The sequence below is a fragment of the Scylla paramamosain genome, chromosome 12 (genome assembly GCF_035594125.1).
Source record: "Scylla paramamosain isolate STU-SP2022 chromosome 12, ASM3559412v1, whole genome shotgun sequence".
NCBI classification, from domain to species: domain Eukaryota; kingdom Metazoa; phylum Arthropoda; class Malacostraca; order Decapoda; family Portunidae; genus Scylla; species Scylla paramamosain.
In genome coordinates this window covers 13,795,448-13,821,680 of record NC_087162.1, presented here as the reverse complement: position 1 = coordinate 13,821,680, position 26,233 = coordinate 13,795,448, and the positions used below count along the sequence as shown (strand labels likewise).

Here is a 26,233-nt window from a genome sequence, read left to right as displayed (position 1 = left end):
CTGCATAGTTTACCCTAAACTCAAGTTGCAATAACTAGTTTTCTGTGACAAAATGTAAACACAACAGGAGGAAAAATATGGGTTTCGTAACTAGCAGACTGAAGAACGTGTTGCTGGGATTACATCACCGTCACTCTTTTCCGCTTCCTAACTAACCCAGCAACATAATGGAAGAATAGAGGAGCTAAGGAGTAACAAGAAGAGAGAGTGAGAGAGGGGTAATAGGGAGAGAAGGACAGGGGGAGAGTAAGTGTGTCAAAGCTTATGAAGGCAGAGATTTTGTGATTTTTATTTATCAAGGAGGGGAAATGTATGCCACTAGAAGACTTTTAAGGCCTGTCTGGCAAACCGCGTGGAGGAATGTTAGGACCTGTTCATCTGAGGCCCAGGCAGCTCCAGCAAAGAAGAGAGGCGTGCTTCGGACCCTAGGGCGCGGCGTGATGGGCGTGGGCGTGGCGGTGCCGGCGTTGGGCGGGGTATACTACGTGGTTAGCGATGACCACACCAAGAGGCAGATGAGAGTTACTGTGCAGGGAGTTGGCAGGTTTTTTAGGTAAGTTATTGTATCTAGTTCTTTTTTATATAGTTTTTATTGTTGTTGTTATTGTCATCATCATCATCATCATCATCATCATCATCATCAAATTTCTTTTCTCCATTTTTTCAATCATCATCATCATCATATTTTTCTTCATCATCATCATCTTCTTCTTCTTCTTCTTCTTCTTCTTCTTCTTCTTCTTCTTCTTCTTCTTCTTCTTCTTACCTAACCTTACCTAACTTTACTTATCTTACATTTCTTTACTTTTCTCACACAGTTGTTAAAAGTTTGAGTTTTCATTGTAAATTTTCAGTATTCATGTGCCAGGCATAGTGATGATACCTTTTCAGTGTAAGTGATAAATATCTTTTCTAAATGTTCTATTGTTGCAGAACGGTATGGATTGGCATGCAGATCTCAGTGGACTACAAGTGGGCAACGTATGGCCTTGATGAAGACAGCGATGAGTATGAGGAAGCGCTATCCAAGGCTCATCTCCGCTCTGCCAGTCGCATTTTGGATGGCTGCTTGAAGGTGCAATGTTTGGATAACTTTAATATTTTACTACTTTTATATATATATATATATATATATATATATATATATATATATATATATATATATATATATATATATATATATATATATATATATATATATATATCCTTTTTTTTATTTATTTATTTATTTTTTTCCATGTAAGAGGAACACTGCCCAAGGGCAACAAAAAGGAAGAAAACAAAATTCTCTAGATAGCTTTAACATTTTAATATTCACAATTAAAGAATGAATATGTGCAAACATATGTGATTTGAGTAACAATATTGCTTTATATGTAGTTACTCTGTATATGTTTCATATCTTTGATTTTATCATTATTATCAGATATACACTTATTCTGGCATGTACCAGGTATTATTAGTGTAAATGCAGTTCTACAGTAAAATCCCTCTCATCCGGCATTTGAGTATCCGGCAGCTTCAAGTATCCGGCACAGTTTTCCCCGAGCTTTAAAATCAATAAAAAATCAATGTGTACTCATAAAATCGATTAAAATTTCCGCTCGAGGCATACTTTGTCCCCTCGCCACCAGAGCGCACTGCTTTGCGTCACCCGCGGCCCACTGCACTGTTTACACAGTGACTCAGTCCCGCGTGTGCACTGTTTATCGCCTGACACCTTCATCATGCCTAAAGTTGTAGAAAAGAGGAAGCGTGTTATGCTTACACTTAAGCAGAAGGTAGACATTTGTCGATGATTAGAGAGAGGTGAAAGCAGATAGCAACTAATGGCGGAATATGGTGTGGGCTCATCAACTATTTATGACATTAAATCCCAAACGAAAAAGTTGCGGGATTACATGAAAGCCACCGACACCCCAAAGGCAGTGGAAAATCGTCACACACTGCAGTATCATCATGGTGAAGTGATGGACAAAGTGTTATACGAGTGGTTCAGCTTGAAAAGATCAGAAGGAGTCACAATTACAGGCCCAATGCTACAACTGTGTGTTGATGAGTGTGAAGTGGCAGCGCGGGTGGTGACGCGCGGCATGGCGATCAGCTGATCTTTGTTATGGTAAGATGCGTGAGTGTAGGGTGGTGATTGTGGACATAATTTCACCTCTATTCAAGTATCCGGCAATATTCAAGTATCCGGCATGTCGGCGGTCCCGTTGATGCCGGATAAGAGGGATTTTACTGTATAAGCAGATTAATTTTTTCTACATTTATTACATACATTGTGTCAATTCTTGATAAAGATTAGTTAACTATATTTGATGAAAAACATTCCTTTACCTATACCAGCTTTGTCAGGTTATCTCATCTTCATTAGCATGTAGGACAGTCACTGATCAGGCAGAAGCTTATGGTCATCATATGCAGACAGTCTTGCCACCCACAGTGAAATGAATTGAGTTGCAAGTTACTCCTGTTATCAGACACCAGAAGATTATAATGTATATAATTACTTTCCACAGAATGGAGGCCTCTATGTGAAGCTTGGCCAGGGGTTGGTGTCCTTGAATCACATCTTGCCTAAAGAATATTTGGAAACACTCAAAGTAAGTCTGTGCAGATTTTGTTTATTTATTTTTAAATTTCCTATGTTGAATGTATTCATGAATGTCACAGTCCTGAGTAGTGCCAACACAGGCAGTCTCAGGATCATCCTTCAAGTCAGGGTGTGTGTGGTAATATCCCCTTGACATGTTACATCGGTATACTCCACACTTGAGGGCCAGAAGACACCCAAACATAATTTACAAAGACATTCCACATCCACTATTCAAATGCATCATCAAAGTAGTTAATAAAATACAGGAGAAATCTCAAAATTCTAACTGTCTTTGATATTAAAGGAAATGAAGCTGCCTGCATCTCACTATTTCTAGTTTATAAGATGTAAGAAAAATTAGAATGTCTTAGTTTCATAAAGGGACTGCCATATGTAGGTCTCATGGCTTCTTTCAGTTTCCCTTATATTCTTATGTTTTTATGTTGTTTTAATCTCCTTGTCAGGCTCTTCAGGACCGATGCCTCAACCGCAGATGGGATGAGATCGGCCTGCTCTTCCAGGAGGACTTTGGCATCTCTCACAAAGAGATGTTTGCTGAGTTTGATGACGAGCCCATTGCAGCGGCCTCCCTTGCACAGGTGGGTAGACAGCTCTTACCTGCACACTTATAATCTTCATTGTGTGAGGGAAGCTGGCTAAGGGCAATATAATGGAGAAAAGCCCAGTAAACTATTGCTTCCTAAAAATAGAACATTAGAAGAAGGATGGGCAAATGGGTCAACCTGTGTAGGGATGTTGGCTGGGTATATAGATGGATTGCTAAGTCTTTCAATTGCTGTTTCTTAATAGAGGCATGTGCAGTGCCAGAACAGGAAATCAAATAGGACTGGAGGACTTTTTCTTCCTTTATGGTGAGCTTCAGTTATCTGTGTCAGAGTGTATTAGTTTCTCTCCAGTCACTAAAACCATATTGTCATTTCAAGTGTCGTTTATACATCTCTTGATACTCTCTTCATTCACCTTCTGTACTGTCATCTATGTTTTTTTCTTAATAGTTCTCCACTGGTATTTCTTTAGGGACTTATGCACTGCCAAAGCAGGAAGTCAAATAGGAGGACTGGAGAACTTTTTCTTCCTTTATGACAATCTTCTGTAGTCTGTGCCATACAGACACTAATTTCCAATCACTAAAAACTGTATTGCTGTTCCAGGTGTTCAGAGCCAAGACTCATGCGGGGGAGGAGGTGGCAGTGAAGGTCCAATATATAGACCTTCAGGACAGGTTTTGGGGTGACATTGCTACCATTGAACTTCTGCTGGAGATCATACAACTCATGCACCCAAAGTTTGCCCTCAAGTGGGTCATGAAGGTCAGTTGGCAAGACTTAACCTTATTTCAGGATGTGTGAGTTGCCCAAAGAGCCAGTGTAATAAGGTGGTCCTTGAGATGATGCCTTTCTTCCAGGGGCTGATGGTGTTAAAAGTGTTAAATTCTGGAACTCCCTACCTGCTTCTGTATTTCTTCCTTCCTGTGACTTAAACTCTTTCATGAGGGAGATTTCAAGACACTTATCCTTCAAGACTGGATGATCCTTTTCACCTTTCTTTTGGGACTGGCTCTTCAGTGGGTCTTTTTCTCCCACCCCTTTTTGTTGTCCTTGACCAGTGTCCCTCTTACATAAAAAAATAAAAAAATAAAAACATTAACATCTCTTAGCATAACTTAAAACCTCCATTTTTTTACTTGCTGCAGGACCTGAAGGGAACACTGCAGCAAGAGCTAGACTTCCTGCATGAGGGAGAGAACAGTGAGCGGTGTGCCAAGGACCTCTCCGGCCTGCCCTACGTGTATGTGCCTCGCGTCCACTGGGACCTGTGCAGCAAGGTGGGTGTGGCAGCCTCCCTCACTTGGCCTGGCAGGGAAGGTGGGTGTTGGGAGGTGATGGGGTAAGGAAGGATTTTGTTGGTCTTTGTTATTGTTAGTTTATTTATGTATTTATCTAAGGACCTGTTTATTTATTTGTTTATTTATTTGCTTATTTATTTATTCATTCACTTATATACTTATTTATTTTCTTATTTATTTATTTATTTATGTATTTATTTATTTATTTATTCTCTCCCCACATGCATAGGAGATGACCAAATGTACATACTAAATGTGTAGAAGTTGCTTATATTCTTTAAATTCAGGATGCATCAGGAAAGTAATGCAGAAAATGACCTTAATATTTATTTATTGGACCAGGGAACAGCTTCTTTTTACTGGTCTCCACCTTACTTCAACCCCTTCAAAAGAGGAGCATCACAGCAACATGAATAAAGAAGACTGGCTTTGCTCTTGTTGAAACTCTCCTTTTCTGATGGAGAGAAGATGAACAGTTATTCTAAATTTATTTTGAAGTCTGACCAGTTTTCTTTCCCTTATTGAATACCTGTGTTCATGTGCAGCAATGGAAAATCACATGCTCTTTTATCCTGTGTGTGATATAGATACATGGAGCTGGGTGAATTTATGTTAAGAAAGACCTTGTTCTTGTGGTAGTGTGTGTATGGAAACAAAGCTCACTATGACTGTGGTTTATTGGTGAAATGTAACAGAGTAATCGACGTCTTATGGAAGAGATGGTGTGGAGCTGTCTGACTACTTGTAGGACACTGCAGGATGGGTTACAAAGAACAGGAAAAATTGTTAAACACGAGTATATAGGTTATTACATACTTCCATTGCTTGTTGTTCTCTGTGTATTAGTTTATCATTGAGTGATGTAGATACACAGAACTGGTTGAATTTGGGTTGAGTAATCTTTTTATCTCATTGCCATTCTTACATTACTCTCTGTATGTTTGGGTTCATAGTTATCTTGTACCCCCATTGCTTTTCTTACATTGTTCTCTTTGTGTTAGTTCATCAGTGAATGGTGTAGATACACTGAATGGGTTGAATTTGGGTTGTGTAATCTTGTAGTTTCATTATTAGTTTTATATCATTCTTTGTGCATTTGTTTATCAGTAAGTTCAGCCTTTGAATGCATGCCTCACTCCCCACAGAGGGTGCTGACAGCAGAATACATCCATGGCTACAAAGTGAGTGATGTGAAGGGCATCAAGGGGGCTGGTCTGGATATCAAGGAAGTGGACAGCAAATTGGTGAATGCATTTGCCGAACAGATTTTCCACACAGGCTTTGTACATGCTGACCCCCATCCTGGCAACAGTGAGTGACTGATGTTTGTGTGGCATCACTTTTTTATTGCACTATAATCTGATTTATAGGTAGATAGACTATATCCTTTACCTTGCCTGTTATGCCATAGGAAAAAACCTACAGAGAAGTGAGTTCCAAGCCCCTTCACTCCATCCTTTTCGGTCACTTCTTATGACGTGCAGGGAACACAGTAGCAGTATTCTTAGCCCCTTTGTGGTGCTTTGTCTGTTGTCTGGGCCACCCTATGTGGGAGTGCCAGCCTGGTGTATCGAGATATTCTCGATACTCTTTCTTTTTTTTTTTGCCTTAATTCAAATTTAGATTTTCAGCATGACTGTTTGTCTGCAGTCTCCACCTCTGTTTCATCCTCAGTAAAACTGTTGAAGTGTTAGAGAAAGTAAAGTACCATTGGTTCTTTCTGCATACTCCTACACCATTCATTTTGTGGTATTTGTTTTAATTATAATCATTCCCTTCAGTCTTGATCAGGAAGCGGCCGAGCGGTGATGCCGAGGTGGTGATCCTGGACCATGGACTCTACCAGCCTCTGCCCACCTCAGTCCGCCAGCCCCTGTGCCGGCTGTGGAAGGCAATAGTTGTAGGTGACCACACCCAGATGAAGGACAACTCAGCACAACTCGGAGTGACAGGTGAGGAGTGAGTGAAGAGTGTGTGTAAGAGGATATGTGATGATGGCTATTGTTGCCATACAGTAATTGTGTTCAGAATGTTGTCTCTTGCAAGAAATATTTTCACCATCCAGACAGACTTGCCTCAAAATTTCATGCATAAAGTGCACAGTAATTCCTATATTTACCCTTGATGCAGTTACTGTCAGTTTGAGATTCTAATGATGCAGATTAACATTATCTATAAATTCATGCAATAGTATTATAAGTCTCTCCAGTCTACTTCATCTATAATATTAAGTAAAAATGTAATTGTAAGACCATCTATCTTTCCAATGTAAAAACCATGAAAGTCTTAAGAAAAAAAAAACAAAATTTTTGAAATATCTATCAAATGAAAACCAGAAATAAAGACTGAGTAACTTTTTTGTTTACAGTAAGCAAAGGGTTAGGGATAAACTACATTTGTGAGGTGGAGGGACTGATGGGAGCAGATCTCTTTACAAATATTGCACCAAATTTCAGGATATCTTGATTTGTAACTGTGCTTTACTGAAATCCCAAAATATTTCATGACTAGACCTTAGATAAAAAAATATTTTTCACACCATGAAAAACTGAGATGCATATTATTGGGATGTACATAAGAGGATGGCAGGAGGCTGGATGTGGTGATGGTTGATACTCACTGTGCTTTAGGGATTAACATAGGAGGGGAGAGAGAGAGAGAGAGAGAGAGAGAGAGAGAGAGAGAGAGAGAGAGAGAGAGAGAGAGAGAGAGAGAGAGAGAGAGAGAGAGAGAGAGATTGGCCAAATATGATAAGAAAAAACATATATAAAGTATAATAGATGTTGTAAGTGGAAGCTTTCTACTGGAATGGGAGAATGGTGATATAAAGTATGTGAGAGGAAGGGGAGAAGGGAGAATGAGAGGATGGAAGCATGCAGGAACAGGAATAGATGAAGGCTTTTATGTAGTGGCCATCCCCTGAGAGGAGTTAATTAGAAAAGGTGTCAGATTCAGATTGACAGATGGATAGGTCACAAAGAAGTGTGTGCCTGTGTGGTCTTGTATGTCCTGGGCTAGACTGTATCCCAACAAGACTATGCAAACAGGCAGTCTGACCGTCTGGAGCTAAACACACACACACACACACACACACACACACACACACACACACACACACACACACACACACACACACACACACACACACACACACACACACACACACACGAATGACACACGAATGACACACGCAGAGGGATACCGGTTCTTCTGCATGATGGTTGGCCAGCGGTACATTGCTCCTGATGGCTCTAACCAGCGTGAAAATGAGTTCTTCAATCGGCGTGGCCCCAAGCGCTTCACACGGGAGGACTGGAGGAAGATGTCCAAGGAAGACAAAGCGAAGATGCAGAAGCGTATGGAAGATGCTCGGGAAAAGCTGAGCAATGCGTTTCAGAATCTTCCCAGTGAGGTGTTCCTGGTGCTGAGGTGAACACATGGCTGGTTCTACTGCCTTGTAACTCTTGGCTGCATGGTGGTCTGGTGGGCCTAGACTTCTAGCCTTGTGTCTGTGGTGGACTCAGGGATTGACGGAGAGGACTTGTAGATCTCAATGCCCCTTGGATCTCTATCTTCTCACCTTACTGGCATCCCACTCCTCATGTACAGTGCCTTGCTTTCCAGCCCTGTACTTGTCTACTTTTGAGTAACTGTTGGTGTTGTAATGTGTGGTTCACAAGTGCTTTAAGTTTTACAACTAGCAGTGCATTGAAGCAGGATTTTGTGAGGTGAAGTGGTTAAAAAATGAGGAAAGAAAATAGTACTTATAGTATTGTAATTGGTGTGTGTTGTGGAGGGAAAGAAAAAGACAGTAACTTCAGTCTTGGTGATGATCTTGTGTAATCTGATTCACTGACAATGCACAGGATGACACTGAACCTTAATAATCTCCTGTGGTGACTTTCGAGCTTCACAAAATTCCAGTATGTTCACCTTACATAGTTCTTCTCTGCTACAGTAACATCCTACCATGTAATTCTTCACCAGTAAACATGCAGTCCTTTCTCTTGCAAGGTTAACATATCTCATCATTGTTTCTTTCCTTAGCTATGTAGATCCCTAGGTCTCAGGTCCTGTGTTTTCTTCCACAGCCTCAAACTACCGGCTGTTTTGCATTTCTCTCATTCAACGTTACATCGCGCCGGCGGAGGGCGTAATCCAGGACATATTTGACATGTTTTATGATGAGAAGGGGCCAAAATTCATGACAAGGGCACAATTCGATAAACTTCCTGAGGATGAGAAGAGAGAGCTGAGGAAGGAAATAATGGATGTCCATGACCGTGTGTTAGATGTCTTCAAGGGTATCCCCAGCAATCTGCTTCTCATTTTTAGGTACAGTACCATATGTAGGTGTGGGTTTTTGCCAGGGCTGCATGTGATCTGATATTAGTGATACCTAAAGCTCTTGTGGCACACTTATTACGGTAGTGGTGTTTGTGGTGTGTGTGGCAATGTTGGTGAGTGGAAAGTGTGAAGGTGTGAGAGGGATGGTGTGAAGAATAGGTGATGTCAAGAGGATGGTGTAAGGGGTGTGTGGTTTCAGGGGATGGTGATGATGAAGAATGTGGTGTTAGAGGTGTTTGGTGTGATTGTGTTTAGTGTGAGTGGTGGGTGATGTGAAATCAAAGTAACAGTAACTATAATGAACTTTGACTTTGAAAAAGCCTGTTATTGGTCAGTTAGCTTGAAGTCTTTAAGATAAAATTCATTGCTCTTATTTTCTGTGGAAGAAAATTGTTTATTATTTGCATAAAGACAGTTGAGACAAGCACATCCCACATGCAGCATTCTCTGTCACAGCTGGGGGGAGCAGGCACACACACACACACACACACACACACACACACACACACACATCAGACAGGTTAGTTGCTTCTTTACATTTGGGTGATTTTAGTTTAGTTTTCAAGGCAGTAGGTATTCAATAATAAAGATATCATAGCAAACACTTTAAAGCCATGTATTTCTTTCATATTATTTACTGAGGGGAAGTGATGCATTGTAAATACATGCACATATAATAATGACAGTGTTATGAAAATATAATCTTAATGAAATTTCATATATATATATATATATATATATATATATATATATATATATATATATATATATATATATATATATATATATATATATGTATATATATATATATATATATATATATATATATATATATATAACAGTGAAACTAACTTTTCAGTATTTTTGTATCACCACTACAATATGCCCCACTACTACCACCATCATCATAATTATCACCACCACCATCCCTGCCCCTGACAGAGCCTGCAGCAAGAAATGGCCGTGGTGGAAATGCCTGCAATATATCCAGGATGCATATTTCCATTGTTCATTGTTGTACATCACATCCATTGCAGTCTTTCTTTTCATACTGAGTGTGTATAGTGAGAATGTAAACAACAAAATGTTTTCAACAGCACGTATCTATACAGTATATGTGACAGTCACGTCAGTATATATATATATATATATATATATATATATATATATATATATATATATATATATATATATATATATATATATATATATATATATATATATATGTATGTATATACCACCACGGCCATTTCTTGCTGCAGGCTCTGTCAGGGGCAGGGATGGTGGTGGTGATAATTATGATGATGGTGGTAGTAGTGGGGCATATTGTAGTGGTGATACAAAAATACTGAAAAGTTAGTTTCACTGTTATATATTGCTTGATATGTAAATAAAACTAGTTTACCCCAATAATCCTTTGGGACAAGTGAAAAGTGACATTAGTATTTGCCATTGCTTTATTTTTGGTTTTCATGTCATCATTCCATGAACACTGCTGTGACATGCTGGTAACATTCTTGACATAAATTGGATTAGGACATGAGAAAAGAATTCATTGTAGTAGTGGTTTCATAATAAAGAATTCATTAATGAAAATCACTAATAATTACAGACATCATGACAGTTCTTGATGCCTGTCTAAAAGTACTGAATGAAAACCATATATGTATAGAGACAAAACTAGAATTATCTTCCCCCACACTGACAGCTCCCTTGATGGCCAGACATCACGTCATGCACATTCACCTCTCTAATGTATTGTAGACTGCATTTGTGACCTCGCATGAGATCTTCTCTTTTGTCAACCTTCAGACCACAGCCTTTTTGCGGAAATGCTCATGCAGCGGCCAGTGGGGGGAGGAGGGATTGTGTCATTGAAGGAAGTGTTGAGTGCTGAGGAGTTTGAGTACATGCAAAAGATGGCTGCCAACCGTTTTGATCAGATAGACAGGACTCTGCGAGAACTGCCTCGAGAGATGTTGTTGGTCATACGGTAAGACTTAGGAGTCATTCATCTTCTGTTGCTTTTGCCAGTGTGTGGGTGTGTGCTGTGCTGGGATGAGAGAGAGAGAGAGAGAGAGAGAGAGAGAGAGAGAGAGAGAGAGAGAGAGAGAGAGAGAGAGAGAGAGAGAGAGAGAATAGACAAATAGGTAGGGAGACATGCAGCAAAGTTTAAAAATAAATGTATGTAAATATTTGGCACTTTTAATTTTTGATGCCATGATTCAGTAAAAGTTAGGTTGATAACTGGGGGATTTTCAGGCTAAAGAAGAGCTATTAGGAGGAGAGGAAGAGACTATATACTTGACAGGAACAGGGATCTTAGCCACCCACTGATCACTTTTGTTTACCTGTGCTTTGGCTTTCTGTTGATATCAGTATTGTTTCATTACTTTTGGTGTGTGTCAAAATGTTGCATCTCTCTGTGGGTGTCAAGAATGGTTCCCTTGTTTCAGTGTATGCTTCCTCCTGTTCTCTTTTCCTGTCATCAGTGTAATCTGTAGTGTTTTTGTTCTTACCCTTAAAAGTTAACTTGCTGCTGTTGTGTGTATTTAAAACTGGCACTGGCATCTTACAAGTGTGTTGGTGATGTATGTATTCTTAGCTGAGGAAAGGATTTGTGTTCTGTGAGCAAGAATAATATAAGTCATTGTAAGATGCTGCTGCCTCTCATCCTTCTGCTGCCTCAAAAGTTCCTGGTGTAATAACACCCTCAGTCTGTCCAATCCTCTCCTGTTGTTCCTCAAATATTTATCTTACACTGTATGTGCTCCCTGTTTTCTTGTATAATAAGTTTGTTCAGGTGTTGCAGGTTAAGTGTTTATTATGGTTCAGGCATTTTTGTTAAGATTGTAATAACTGTCATGATGAATTACTGGAAAGATTTCAGTGTAGTAGCAGCATGAATAACATACTTAATGCCCACCTATAGCTGTGACCTAACTGATAAAATAGATTATTTAATTATTTAATTAGAATTTGTATGTTCTGTCATGGTTTACAATTGACCATAAGTTTTAGGTACAAACAGTACTCTAATGCCCTTACACTTGAGTACGTGGATTGACAGGAATATTGTAATGGCAGTAATTATTTTCAAGAGCTCATTCATCATTATGCTAACCTCTCACTGAGTATATTCTGTCATCATTTGCAAGTGACCGTAAATGTTAGGTAGAAACAGTGCTCTAATGGCCTTTTGTTTGAGTACATGCAGTGACAGGAATATTGTAATGTCAGCAATTTTACTCAGGAGGTCAGTCATCATTATGCTAACCTCTGTATTGACATCCATGCAGGAATGTGAACACCATCCGGTCTATCACCAAGGAACATGGGGACGTGGTGGACCGTTACAAGCTGATGGCCCGCTCTGCCACGCGTGGCGCCTTCGTGTCGCCCGATGCCTCCATCATGCAGAGGATGCGTGGGCAGTGGGAGCAGCTCTACTTTGACTATTCACTCAAGTATGTGTGTTGGTGTGCTGCCCTGGTGAAGAGAGAGAGAGAGAGAGAGAGAGAGAGAGAGAGAGAGAGAGAGAGAGAGAGAGAGAGAGAGAGAGAGAGAGAGAGAGAGAGAGAGAGAGAGAGAGAGAGAGAGAGAGAGAGAGAGAGAGAGAGAGAGAGAGAGAGAGAGAGAGAGAGAGAGAGAGAGAGAGAGAGAGAGAGAGAGAGAGAGAGAGAGAGAGAGAGAGAGAGAGAGAGAGAGAGAGAGAGAGAGAGAGAGAGAGAGAGAGAGAGAGAGAGAGAGAGAGAGAGAGAGAGAGAGAGAGAGAGAGAGAGAGAGAGAGAGAGAGAGAGAGAGAGAGAGAGAGAGAGAGAGAGAGAGAGAGAGAGAGAGAGAGAGAGAGAGAGAGAGAGAGAGAGAGAGAGAGAGAGAGAGAGAGAGAGAGAGAGAGAGAGAGAGAGAGAGAGAGAGAGAGAGAGAGAGAGAGAGAGAGAGAGAGAGAGAGAGAGAGAGAGAGAGAGAGAGAGAGAGAGAGAGAGAGAGAGAGAGAGAGAGAGAGAGAGAGAGAGAGAGAGAGAGAGAGAGAGAGAGAGAGAGAGAGAGAGAGAGAGAGAGAGAGAGAGAGAGAGAGAGAGAGAGAGAGAGAGAGAGAGAGAGAGAGAGAGAGAGAGAGAGAGAAGAAGAGAGAGAGAGAGAGAGAGAGAGAGAGAGAGAGAGAGAGAGAGAGAGAGAGAGAGAGAGAGAGAGAGAGAGAGAGAGAGAGAGAGATGCTACAGTTGGTAATGGAATGGTGTAGAGTGCCTTCAGCTTATGAGGTTTTTCAGTTCATTTGCCTGAAGGATATGGGACTGAAACTCTGATGGTATACTTTGTGTAAATGACTTATGATCTTAGAGTATATTATTTGTTGTCATATGTACTTTTGTGGCTGTAAGTGAAATTACTTCTTGAAGATTTCATTCACATTGAACAGAATATGTCTCCTTTAAATTCTTTTCTTAATTCCACTTTCTCAGTTTAGGATTAATCTACCCATCTAATTATATACCAGGCTGGCAAGCACACCCAGGAACTAAACAAAGCATCACACCAGTTGTACACACATCATTCACACTCATGGCCCTGTCAGCCTCAGGTGGAAAGTATTACTCATGATAACTAACTGTTCCCTGGTGGTCGGCAGGAAGGAAGCAGTGCGGATGTGGGTAATGAAGAAGGTGCTGTATATGTTGTACCTGCTGGGCCACATTCCAGACCTTGCCCAGGTGGAGGCGCTGTGATGTTCCGAGCAGCGCTGCCAACATGCTCACTGTGCTCAGTAGTGTCCAGCTGGTAACACAACAACATGGACTGGACAGATGCAATATTTTTATACAAAATGTTGAATTGTTGCCACATGTAATTGTAAGTTCATGGATAGTGTTTAGTTTTGTAGTAGATTTGAAAGGCTAATATCTGTTTCTGGTTAGTGAGTGATGTTTAGTCATGTGCTGGTGAATTCTGGGTAACAGATATCTAATTTATGAATTTTTAAAATTACAGATTAAATTATTTTGCCTTTCTCTTAATTCACAAATGCAGAATTCACATTATTTATAAATAAAAACCTAAAAAAAAAAAATAAATAAATAATTTTAATATGCATTGAATTGAAAGAATTACAGACATTTACTTGTTCCTAAGTTATAATTATTCAGTTTATGAACATTAGTAGTAATGTGCATTAGTAAATCAAGACTTATCTATGTGTTGAAAGCTCAGGTTACCATGATGACATGATGAATGTAGATATTCCGTACAGTGTTTTGTTAATAATTTGTTGAATCAGTCAATCTATCTTCTTGCATCTGACTCCTTCTCATCCTGTGGGGACACTCTTCAGTGGGGCAGCTGTGGCAGGAGGCTGTCCATCCTTCCGTGCCCAACATTTCCCCATCTTTATGAATAAATTCTTTCCTGTCATTTTTCTCCCTCCAATAATTATATTTTTCTTCTTTATTGTTGGCTTCCTTTCACATTTCATCATTCATTCTCATTTATGTGCCTTCTCTTGTATTTCTTCTCAATTATTCTTACTATGTGTCCAAACCACCTCACTCTACCTTGCTTTTTTCATTCGACCTATTCATACGACTCTCTCCATCCTTCCTGACAGACCATGTGCTCTTCATTTATGTGTACTGCATGTATTCAAGGTGGAAGAAGCATATTACTGTTTTTTAGACTATCTTTGTTTCCATACTTAATTTCCTCCTATTCATAATTTTCTCCAGTTCTTCTGTGATTTGTCTCTCTTTCACCATTCTCTGTCTCTATCTTGTCTCTCTCATGCTTCAATGATTACACAGAATTGCTCCTCGTTGCTTAAACTCCTTCACATCTTCTGTCTTCACTTCCCCTAAAAATGGTCTTGGTCTTTCAGTTGTTCACACTTGTGTACCTCTTTCAGAAACCATTGCCCTGCTCATGTCAACTTGTACATACCTTCATCTCTCTCCTTTTATGCATTATATTAAAACATCTTCCATATCCTGTAACCTTTTGACACTGCTAGCAACCCTCTGTCCTTTGTGAACAGTCTTGTTCCCAGGGAGTGTTGCATGTTGCTACATCAGCCTAGCATGTGTTCATATCCCATACTGTCTTTCATCACACTCTTGCTGCTATCTCTGTATATCTTGAACAACCCTGGTGATGTCACAACCCTTGCCTCGCCCTCATGCCAGTCTGAAGATATATTGATTTTAAATTAAGTTAAATTAAATTAATTTAATAAAATTTGTGCTGTATTTATTAACCTCTCTCTCTCTCTCTCTCTCTCTCTCTCTCTCTCTCTCTCTCTCTCTCTCTCTCTCTCTCTCTCTCTCTCTCTCTCTCTCTCTCTCTCTCTCTCTCTCTCTCTCTCTCTCTCTCTCTCTCTCTCTCTCTCTCTCTCTCTCTCTCTCTCCCTGTCATATGGTGTTGCCATATGGTGCTCCTTATTGAGGTAGGTGAGAAAAGAAGTATGATTTTCTTTTCATACAGCCCATACAGCAGCTCGTTATTGTTATTGTACTGTCATGGGCATTTGTCTTGAATCAAATCATTATTTATATCATCCAATAGACTCCTTTGTGAGAACTCCTTTTGCTACCTACATTTGTTCAGATGGTGGGAGGTACAAGTGAAGTGCTCTTGTCCTTCCCCACCTTCACTTCCCTTCAACTGTTTTGCTCATATGGATGTCACTTGTTACTTGTGTTTCTTGTTCACCTGGTTCACTCTGCCAAAGTGCTCTACAGAACTCACATGTCTTTTTTTTATCACTAATCTGCATGATAATAATACATCTGGTTAAGTGAAGTGATTATAAAAATTGTTGCATGGTGCCACAACAACTAAGACAAGAATTGGAAGTTTGTCATTTTATTGCTAGAATTGAGATACTCAGTGATTCCATACACACATAAAAATCTGTACATGTTTATGATACACAAATCTGCTTTTGCATATGTGAAGTATCTTCCAAATAAAGCAGATATAAAAAATTAGTAACAAAATACTTGAAATGCATATTGCTATTTATTTTGTTCTACAGAAATATGAGGTTCTTCAAAGTGAAATTTCCATCCCCCATGTTTACATCTCTATTTCACGATACAGGGAATATAAAAAAAATGTCTTTGTTACATAACTTGTTACATAACTTGAGAAGATAATTTGTTTTGGAAGAATGTGTAGTTAGTTTTCATTAAGCAGATACAATTACAAAACTTTAGACGTGTATAATATTTATAAAGAAAACATGGCACACAGTCACCAAAACAGAATGTATGAAAGACAGGTGACCTTAACAATGGTTTCTATAATTTATGAGTAATGGGTTATGAAAGTTATAAACATAAATGATCTTGTAACATAAACTTAAAATGAATTACTTACAAACTAATGACATGGACATAAATGATATGGTAACAATAACATACATACGAACAAATTATCATGTAAGAATGACTAATATGGATTACTTTAAAATCTGAGAAACACACATTACAGGCATAAGCATATCACAGGAGTAGATCACAAAACACACTCACACAGATGAGGTGCATCAAGGCAACACTTCAGCCACTAAGTATGTGTGGAGGCAAAGATGATCTCAGTATCACCTCTCCTCTACCTTTGTGCCAACGGGTCATTATGGTCATAAACAGAAGAAACAATTACATCATATCACAACCAAAATAATCAATACTGTAGTTTAAGTAATTCTAAAATCAAAATGTAGGGCCAGTATACAAACATGAGTACTGTATTCTCTCTCTCTCTCTCTCTCTCTCTCTCTCTCTCTCTCTCTCTCTCTCTCTCTCTCTCTCTCTCTCTCTCTCTCTCTCTCATACACACACACTATATCTATTCACCTTTGTACTATATCAACAACACTTTGGTATATGTTAAAATGCTGAGGAGGCAGGAATGTATGGTATAACTAAATCATAAATACTAGAGGTCATAGTAATAAATAAGCAACTAGAGGTAATCCATGTCCTCTTGCTGGCTGTGGATTGTGCTCATGTACACCTGGTTCACTCTGCCAGGGGAGTCTCGCAGCCCAGGGTGAGGCACTGGCGAGGACAAGGGGGGCGCTCCATTCTGATGTCCACCTCCTGCCATTGGAAACAAGTCTTAGTCACAAGTGTTTTGATGGTGAAGTAGTAGAAAGAAGAATGAAAGTTACTGCAGTGCTGTTTGGTTTTGTTAGTCTTATTTTGTGATCTATGGTCTTATAGTTATAGAAGTCAAACCTGCTGTTTTGTGATAAATTAGTGAACGCTTTAGTTATCATGGTAAATCAGTACAGTTATACAAATGTGCTTGCTTACGAGATCCTTTACTGCCACATAATCTAGTTCTACAAAAAGTAGGAGAGACTAGTAAGCTGTGCAACTTTACAAGGGAAAGCAAGAATGTCAAACAATATGATAATGATAAGTGGTCTGTAGTCTCTTAAAATCATTGGCTTGGTGCTGGAAACCCAGACCGTTCAGTTTTGTCAGTGGCCACCTCTTTTGATTCCTAATGATTCTTTTTGGAGTAGCATGATGTATAGGCTTTTAATTGTTATTATTATTATTATTATTATTATTATTATTATTATTATTATTATTATTATTATTCTTTTTAGTTATTTATTTTTCTTGCCCTTGCCTGGTCTTCCACACATAAAAACTAAGGGTATTTAGCAACTGAATGACTTGCAAATAAGTCAAGTTAAAAGTGAGAAGACCTCCAGGAAAATAATAATAATAATAATAATAATAATAATAATAATAATAATAATAATAATAATAATAATAATAATAATAATAATAATAAAAAAGTGTGATCTGAACTTCTTTAAATGGTGGAAATCTTACCTCAGATCCTTGATATTAGCACAGTCTCTATGCTGAAACATTGGAAGAAAGCAAAGACACTGTTCACTGCTGTACTCACTGTGTTATTGATACTTAAAATCTATACTGAAACACAAAGGTATCCCACACAACTCACCATTTAGGACAAAGACGGCAGGGGCACTGTGGTGGTCCGGCCCCTGCTTTTTGTACACTGAGTCGCCCCTGGTGGAGGAGTGCCGCGCCACGGACATCACTGCATCCCGGGTGTTCTTCTCTGGCTTGAAGAGGACCACATGCACCTTGGGGAAGAAGAGACACCCCAGCTGCACAAAGCCACTGTAAGGGAGATTGATTTGTTAGGTGAGTGAAGGATTGTGTTGTAGGTGAGTGAATGACTGATTTTATTTTGGCACCGCAAGGACTGAATGACTGACTAAATCAGGGTGGTTCAATTTCTTCAACATCTTAGACCACTTCAGCATTAAATGGTTACATGGAGGACGACTAATATATATATATATATATATATATATATATATATATATATATATATATATATATATATATATATATATATATATATATATATATATATATATATATATATATATATATATATATATATATATAATACAAGCAGTTGTGGGCCACAGACAATCAACTGGTGGGGCACTTATGGCCTGCTGGCCTGTAGTTGGACCACCCTGGACTAAATGAATGAATGAATTTTGGCATCACTACAAGGACTGACTGACTAACTGAGTGATTAAACAACTAACTAAATAACTGACTTAATTCTAGTACCTAAAGAAATAATTCATGTGCATATGAGCTGCAAGGAACTGACAACCATAACCACAACTATGACTAACTGACCAACTGATTAACTAACTAACTGACTAATCACCTACGTTCTAGTACCACAACAAGCAATTCATACAAGTAAAAACAGCAGGAAATCTATAATCCATTGTCAAAAAAGGTAATTCACAAGAGGAGAGCAGCATGAAAAATATGGTTCACTGCCCATAAAAGTAATTTAGAGGAGCAGAGCAGCAAGAAATGTGAAGTTGACTGCTAACATCTAATTCATAAGAGCAGACCAACAAGAAAACTAGAGTCCATTGCCCAAAACAGCAATTCATAAGAGCAAGCAGCAAGGAAAGTAGAGTATATTACTCACCCCCCCAAAAAAAAAAAAAATAAATAAAAAAAAATAAATAAATAAGAGCAGAGCAGCAAGAAAAATCGAGTCCATTGCTTAACCAGTGATTCATAAGAGTAACAGTAACAAAGCAGGCAGAATCCATTGCACCACACACCCGAGGGAGAGGGAGAGGGCCAAGGTGACCACCCTGATGTCGTCGGTCACCCCCGCAGACAGGTAGAGAGGCACGAAGATGAGCCAGATGATGCAGGTGGTGTAGTTGGTGAAGGTGATGTATCTGGCCTCATTGAATCCATCCGGGCACTAGGAAGAAAAAAAAAATGAATATGAGTTTGTAAATTTCTCGGCTGAGAACATTAAGGGTTTACTATGGAAAGACGTGGAAGGATATAGGAAAAATATTGGAGTTTAGGCCTATAATAGGACATACATACATACATACATACATATATAAATGGATAGATAAATAAGTAGACAGATAAAGACAGATAAACAGACAGGCAGACAGATAATCTGACTGGAGAAAAAAAAAAAAAAAAAAAAAAAAAAAAAAAAAATATATATATATATATATATATATATATATATATATATATATATATATATATATATATATATATATATATATATATATATATATATATATATATATATATATATATATATATATATATATATATATATATATATTTATTTATTTATTTATTTTTTTCTTTCATTCTTTTAATGACTGGAGAAGAAAAAAAAAAAAAAAAAATGGGGTGTTACAAAGTAAACGAGAGTCGGGAAGCGTCAGCGAGTGTTTACCTTTTCAGGAGTCGGGGTGTAACCACGTGTTGCGTGATATTTGCAAATTTTGATCTTTTATAAGTGCTTTGGGGTGTTGAAATGTGATGTGAGTGTTGAAATGAAGCGTGAATGTTATTTGCAACTCTCGGCAATGGTAAACAATGAGGCGAAAAAAAAAAAAAATGACAACGGTGAGATGTGGTGATAAAACTCCTCGTTAGGAAAATTTGCCGTAAAAATTGGAGAACAACTCGCCATAGGTTGAGATGTGGTGAAAAATATAGCTGTAATTAACAAAACGAGACGAGAAAATGACAAACAGCTCTTAAAATAGACGATGTTGTGGTAAAATGGTTTCCCGTACTAAATGAGACGAGAAAAGATTTAATAGAACGTGGTAAAAAAAAAAAAAAAAAAATGAGTGACACATTTCCTGCAGTGCTTATAAATTGCAGTGAAAGTGTCCAACAGTTCTTTATATGCTTATAATGCGAAATGATAATGTGAAAGTGAGAAATAGCCTACTAGTGATTAAAATGAAACGTAAAAGTGAGAAATGACATGCCTAGTAATGCAAATGAAGTGTGAAAAATGATAGAAAAAGTGAGGGATTAAAAGTTTCCTGGCGTTTATAATGAAGTGTAAAAATGATCGACATCTTTAGTGATTAAAATAAAGCTTGCAAATGAGAAATAACTTGGCAGTGATTAAAACAAAGCTTTAAACTGAAAGATAACCAAAAAAAAAAAAAAAAAAAAAAAAACTTGTGTCTATACAGACAATATTTTACAAGACCTAATGTTAAAGGGGAAAAAAAAAAAACGGAAAAAAAGAGAAAAGTGGAAAGGATTAATGGCGTATGTGAAAAGACCAGACACCGGTATTGTTTTAGATTTACTCCATCATACTTTATAATATTGTGAATGTGATTTTTGCACACCTTACTGAATTCTAAGAAACTTCTCTCTCTGAGTTTCTCTGGAGAATCCATAGTTTTCAAAATAGACACAGGCACTTCCCCTAAAAATTCCCTTGATGCAATCCTGTAGGATTGGTTAGGTTAAATTAGTCTCCCTGGGGGGGGGGGGGTCGAGAAAGGCGCAACCTCCCGACCAGGTTAGTTAGATTAGTATTCCTGGAGGGGGGGCCAGGGTGGCGCAGCCCCCAGCTAGGTTAAGGGGATAAGGGGATTATGGTGTAAATCAAAATATTTACCAGTACCATTACTTCCACTCCTTCGGCAAGTGAACATGACAAGTGACGCGCACACAGCACCACGTGGCCTCACCTTCCTGGTCTTGATGGCGTAGATGGTGCAGAAGATCACGAGGATGAGGGGGTAGATGAGACCCACGATGTAGGAGTAGTCGTCCAGCCCACCGCAGATCCTCACTTTGTAGTCAGTAGTCGGGTAGCACAGCGTCTTGGTGCTGGGCGGCCTGAGCACCAGCCAGCACACGTTGATCACCACCTCCACGCTCACCAGCATCACCACGATCACCACCTGACTCCACGGCGACGTGTACCGCGCCTGGAGGGGAAGAGGAAGGTGGACTGGTGAGTACATGTTATTGAGTGTGTTGTATAGTTGGTGTTGACTCTCTGACTGCCACTTGGTACACCTTTCCCGAATTCTGCAGCCACGTCTTATCTTTGAACTTGGAAGAAATTGCAAAATGTATTCTTTTTCATCGCTACCTTTTTTCGTAGATGCTTATAAAGACCTCACACATTGCTTCTGGTGCTGCAGTGAAAGGGTTAAATTTAAATGTCTTTTATTTTGTTTATTTATTTTGTATTGTCACTTTTGTTTTGGGGTGTGTTGTACCGTTAGGGTTAGATGCCGAGTAGGTTTATTTATTTATTTATTTATTTATCTATTTTCGTTGTTTAGTCAAGGAAGATGGATGAGAGTTCTAGATGGTTTGGGATGTGTTGTACAGTTGGGGTTAAAAGTCCAGTAAGTTTTCAGCTGGGCCTATTGCCACAGTTTTATTTTGGAAGGCGCTGTATAATCATTGTTAGAGTTAGTAACTTTTTTTTTTTTGTCGATATATTTCACCGTGGTTAGTCGAGGAAGGTAGATGAGAGAGTACAAATGGATGGTTTTCGAGCGTGTTGTATGTACACTTGTAGTTAGAAGTCCAGTGGATGAGTGGGTACGAATGGAGTGTTAGATCCTAGTGTTTTTTTTTTTTTTTCAGTAGATGGAGCGGAATTCTTGTTTAATTTGGAGAATCATGAAAACGCCCTTGGAAACCACAATAACGTTAACGCTTTACCCGCGCATCAGAACTGCTGTCAAAGGCCACTGAGAAAATAAGTTTGGTGCCTGTTTTTTATTATTTTTTTTTCACTCCTACTGATGGTGCAGAATACCCTCGTTCAAGCTATAGCATCATGAAAACACCCGTGAACACCAGTAATTTTTAGATCCCGTTAGAAGTGGTCAACATAAGACACCGTAATGTTTGAGAATATAATGTTGAGTCTAAGGAAGGAAGAAGACATATTTATTTCAGCAACCTCGAAATATTAGACGCGTGAAATTTCTAGGATGATTATATCAAGAACAGGAAGGAGGAAGAGCAGGACGAGGAGGAGGGTGGAGGAGGGGAAGTGGAGGTAGAGTGGTGGGGGAGGGGGGGCGAATGAAAGTGGAGGGGGAGTAGGAGAGGTGAGGAATAACAGCAGGAGGAGGGAAAAAAGTAAGAGTATAATAATAAGAAGAAAAAAAGAGAATAGAAAGAATATTACCCGGAGGAGGAGAAGAAAAATAAAAAGAAGAGTAGGAGGAGGATGGAAGGGAAAAAAAAAGAAGAAATGGGGGGTATGAAGAGAAGGAGAGCCAGGAAAAGGTGGAGGATGAGAAGTAGGAGTAGGAGAGGAAAACGTAGAATGAGGAGGAGGCAGCAGAAGCAATAATAATGATACAAATAAAATGAAGATGAGGAGAAAGAAGGAGAAAACCACAACAATAACACCACCACCACCACCACTACCACCACCACCACTACCAACCCACCTTATGAGAATTCTTGGAGTGGGTACTGTTGAAGATCCTGGAGATGCGGGAGATTTTGGTGAGCACGGCGGCGTAGCAGACTGAGTAGCTGAAGCCGAGGAAGAACCTGGTGAGGCCGCAGGATATCTTGTTGGGGGGCGCCACGATGATGAAGCTCATGAGGAAGGACAGCAGGATCCCCCCCAGCAGGATGTAGGACAGCTCCCTGGAGGCGGCCTTGATCACTGGGGTCTCCAAGTGTACCCAGAAGATGATGCCAACTAGCACGGTGCTAAAGATTCCTGCAGGGAGGGAAGGGGAGGGTGAGAGGGAGGGGGAGTGCTTGTGAAGAGTAGAAATGAGTGTTTGTGGGAGTGCTGAGTGCTTGTGGAAGGTAGCAATGGGTGTTTGTGGGAGTGCTGAATGCTTGGGAGGGTAGAAATGGGTGTTTGTGGAAGTGCTGAATGCTTGGGAGGGTAGAAATGGGTGTTTGTGAGAGTGTTGAGTGCTTGGGAGGGTAGAAATGGGTGTTTATGGGAGTGGTGAGTGCTTGTGGAGGGTAGAAATGGGTGTTTGTGGAGTGGTGAGTGTTTGTGGAGGGTAGACATGAGTATTTCTGAGAGTGGTGAGTGCTTGGGAGGGTTGAAGATAGGAGTGGTGAATATTTGGAGGAGGAAGAAGATAGATACTTGCGAAGAGACACGGGCAGAGATATCCAGAGAAAGAGTAGCTGTGGGAGACGCATGCTTACCGAGGCTGGCCAGGGCGAGGGAGGTGATGGACCAGCGGCTCCTGTAGTCGATGGATTTCTCCTCCTTAGGCACGCATCGCTGGCGGCCCGGGTCAGGCAGCATGCACTCTGAGCAGTCGTGGCACCTCCCCTCCGTGGTATTGTAGTACTGGTCGTGGCGGCAGTCTTTGCAGCTCCAGCAACACGAGTCTTGAGCCTGTGGACACGCGACAGTGAGAACCATGTCATGTTTTTTACTTTACTTTTATTTAATTTTTTATTATTGTTATTATTATTATTTTTTTATGTTAGCAAGGAAAAAAAAAAGGATCCCCCAGAGTGCCAGTCCCAAAAACAGGTCAGAAGAGTTATCCAAATTTAGAGGATAAGTGTCTTGAAACCTCCCTCTTGAAAGAATTCAGTTCATAGGATGGAGGAAATATGGAGGCTGCTAGGGAGCTCCACAGTTTACCAGAAAAAGGGATAAAAGATTGAGAATACTGGTTAACTCTTGCATCAGAGAGGTGGACAGAATAGGGTGAAAAAAAAAAAGTAGAAAGCTATTGGAATGGTGATATTTGGCCAACTGTACAATTGGAATGATGATATTTGGCCAAGTGTGCTATTGCAATGTTGATATTTGGCCAAGTTTGCTGTTAAAGGTGTTGATATTTGGCCAAGTGTGCTATTGGAATGTTGATATTTGGCCAAGTTTGCTGTTAGAGGTGTTGATATTTGGCCAAGTTTGCTATTGAAATGTTGATATTTGGCCAAGTTTGCTGTTAGAGGTGTTGAGTGGAAGTAGCGTGAGGGTGTTGATGGTTGAATGGCTCACAGAGGCGGAGTTTGCAGTCTCTGAAATGAGGATACTGCGATTTTCTATAGGAGTGACGAGGTTGTAATAAATTATGTACGAATACTTCAGAGGCACAATGTACGCACGTGTGTTTGGGGGTAAAGCTTACAGAAAGGGACTGAGGGACACATGGCGGATGGAAGCGTGTCATGTCAGGTTAACTTTGCTACTGGGATGCTTGGGAGTAGCGTGAGATAGCTAGTCACTTACTGCATTGAAGCTCGTATACTGAAGCCCTTCCAGGAGTGACGAGACTGGACTAAATCAGGAAAGAATGTAGCAGGTAGAAGCGTGTGATGTTTGGTTAACTTTGCTAATGGGTTCTTGAAAGTAGAGTGAGACAGATACCTACTGTGTTTAAGTTCGTATATTGAAGTGGAGTGACGAGGCTGGACTAAGTCAGGAAGGGATACATCAGAGGCACAATGTACATCGGCTTCGGGACAAATAGAGAGGAAGACTGAGGTGGTGTAGCCGTGTCAAGAGTAGATACGAGGAGCGTGTGATGGATGGATGCTGTAGATGGATATACCTGGCAGGAGAAAGAGAGGAAGGCCTAAGAGAAGGTATATGAAAGAAGAAAAGCTTGCAGTAGGTGACTAAGGTGATCTGGACATGTTAACAGCAGAGGTGAAGAGTATGTGGGGAGGAGGATGCTGGCGATGGATCTACTTAGCAGGAGAGAGAGGAAGACCTGAGAGAAAGCTTATAGATGCAGTGAAAGAGGGCATTATGCTTGTAATGTATGTGACTGAGGTGGTCTGGATATATTAGGAAAGAAGAGGTGGTTTAGTTACGTCAAGGAGTGTGTGGGGAGGAGGATGGAAATATCTACCCTGCAGGAAAAAGAGAAGAAGACTTAAGAGGATGCAGTGAGAGAGAACATGCATGGGTGTGACTGAGGAAGGCGCAGAAGACTGAGTGTGTTGGAGAAGGTTTGGGGAAAAGAGGGGAGGACTGGAGGCGTGCAGAGGGCGTCACTCACCGGCACGCGCTCCTGGGTCGGCCCGCAGGGAGTCCCGCAGGAAGACTCGGGGAAGTCAGACCCGCGGCGGTACTTGAGGGGCGCCGCGGTGAGGTTGAGCTGCGGAGCCTTCCCCGTGATGTCTGTGGGAGGAGGGACGGTGAGGCGCCGGCAACGCTAGTGTAGTTCATAACGGTGGCTAATGCAAATGTTCATATTACGCATTTTCCAAGAAGTAGACAGATAAAGTTGATAATGGTTGGTTGGCAGATTAGGAGAGTAGGAGTGGAATGCATTACGGAAGAGATAAGATGAAAAAATGAGACGGTTTGGTCACGTAGCAGGAAGAGAAGACCAGAAATTGATTAAGAGCCTGTAGGAAACCAGTTGAGGGAAAGACAGAGAGTGAAATGGAGGGATGGAATTGTGGTAGAACTGCAAAGGATGGGAGGCACAGAGGAAGATGCAAGGAACAGAAACAACTGGAGGAGACTCGTTCATGGCGCCAACCCCCTCACTCTACACAAACGGCGAAATGAGAAGAAAGGTTGGAAGACAAGCGCGTTGGGGACTTACTGAAGTAGCTGCCCACGGGTATCCACTCGTAGTCGTCGTAGTCTTGCACCTTCTGGTAATTGAAGACCGTGTACCGCGCCGGGCCGGACCCCGCGGCCGTGAAGCGGAAGGTCTCGTTGCTCAGATCTGCGTGGAGGGAGAGGGAGGCATTATGTACTTGTCTTTCCTTCAGGTTGTCACTCCCTCAGGTGATCAGTGTGGTCAGTGCCGTAGTGTGTCCCGCCCCGCTGCCTGACCGGCGTACCGTACCTGTGAAGGACACGTCACGCAGGTGCTGCAGCAGGTGGTGGCCGTGCAGGTGTCCGCCGTGCGCCATGGCCTCGCACAGCCTCTCCTCTCCCCCACATTCCTCCTCCCACATGGAGTGCAGGGCGTGGGCGAAGGCCATCACGGCGCCCCTCACGAAGTGCAGCCACGGCTCGTGCGGGTAAGGCTTGAAGCTCGCCTGGCTGGGCTTAGGCTCGCTTTCCAGGCTGCGGGCGCTGCGGGGGAGGACGGGACTTGAGGT

General features: G+C 40.5%; 2 protein-coding genes and 1 long non-coding RNA gene across 7 annotated transcripts in view; 2 read left to right on the top strand and 1 right to left on the bottom strand.

Annotated features, from left to right (window-relative positions):
* The first annotated feature begins 47 nt into the window (after positions 1-47).
* Positions 48-17,514, top strand: LOC135105707 (uncharacterized aarF domain-containing protein kinase 5-like). 5 transcript variants are annotated; one of them, XR_010270975.1, is made up of 12 exons: positions 48-553; positions 934-1,075; positions 2,523-2,606; positions 3,064-3,198; positions 3,772-3,930; positions 4,314-4,445; positions 5,612-5,777; positions 6,248-6,418; positions 8,558-8,801; positions 10,626-10,806; positions 12,113-12,280; positions 13,444-15,038. XR_010270975.1 is itself a non-coding variant. In XM_064014120.1 (11 exons), exons 1-11 carry the CDS (start codon positions 309-311, stop codon positions 13,538-13,540), a joined length of 1,734 nt encoding a protein of 577 aa, XP_063870190.1. In that variant the 5' UTR covers positions 48-308; the 3' UTR covers positions 13,541-15,038. The 5 variants fall into 5 exon arrangements, 3 of the variants coding, with proteins under 3 accessions (XP_063870190.1, XP_063870191.1, XP_063870188.1); XR_010270974.1 differs by lacking the exon at positions 10,626-10,806 and adding an exon at positions 16,838-17,514 and having other exon boundaries at positions 49-553; positions 13,444-13,664; XM_064014120.1 differs by lacking the exons at positions 8,558-8,801; positions 10,626-10,806 and adding an exon at positions 7,661-7,895.
* The window catches only part of LOC135105706 (metabotropic glutamate receptor 3-like), a 30,137-nt gene continuing 19,553 nt past the window's right edge, over positions 15,650-26,233 (bottom strand). The window contains exons 9-17 of the mRNA XM_064014117.1: positions 25,975-26,207; positions 25,726-25,851; positions 25,171-25,292; positions 23,351-23,546; positions 22,621-22,901; positions 20,884-21,126; positions 18,961-19,109; positions 17,793-17,974; positions 15,650-16,906 (exon numbers count right to left, since the gene is read on the bottom strand). Of these exons, the coding sequence (XP_063870187.1) occupies positions 16,770-16,906; positions 17,793-17,974; positions 18,961-19,109; positions 20,884-21,126; positions 22,621-22,901; positions 23,351-23,546; positions 25,171-25,292; positions 25,726-25,851; positions 25,975-26,207 (1,669 nt within the window). The 3' untranslated portion in view covers positions 15,650-16,769. The remainder of the gene's footprint in view (positions 16,907-17,792; positions 17,975-18,960; positions 19,110-20,883; positions 21,127-22,620; positions 22,902-23,350; positions 23,547-25,170; positions 25,293-25,725; positions 25,852-25,974; positions 26,208-26,233) is intronic.
* LOC135105712 (uncharacterized) overlaps positions 19,549-26,233 on the top strand; it is a 49,903-nt gene continuing 43,218 nt past the window's right edge. Inside the window, exons 1-2 of the long non-coding RNA XR_010270976.1 lie at positions 19,549-19,701; positions 20,841-21,152. This is a non-coding gene — a long non-coding RNA (uncharacterized LOC135105712). The remainder of the gene's footprint in view (positions 19,702-20,840; positions 21,153-26,233) is intronic.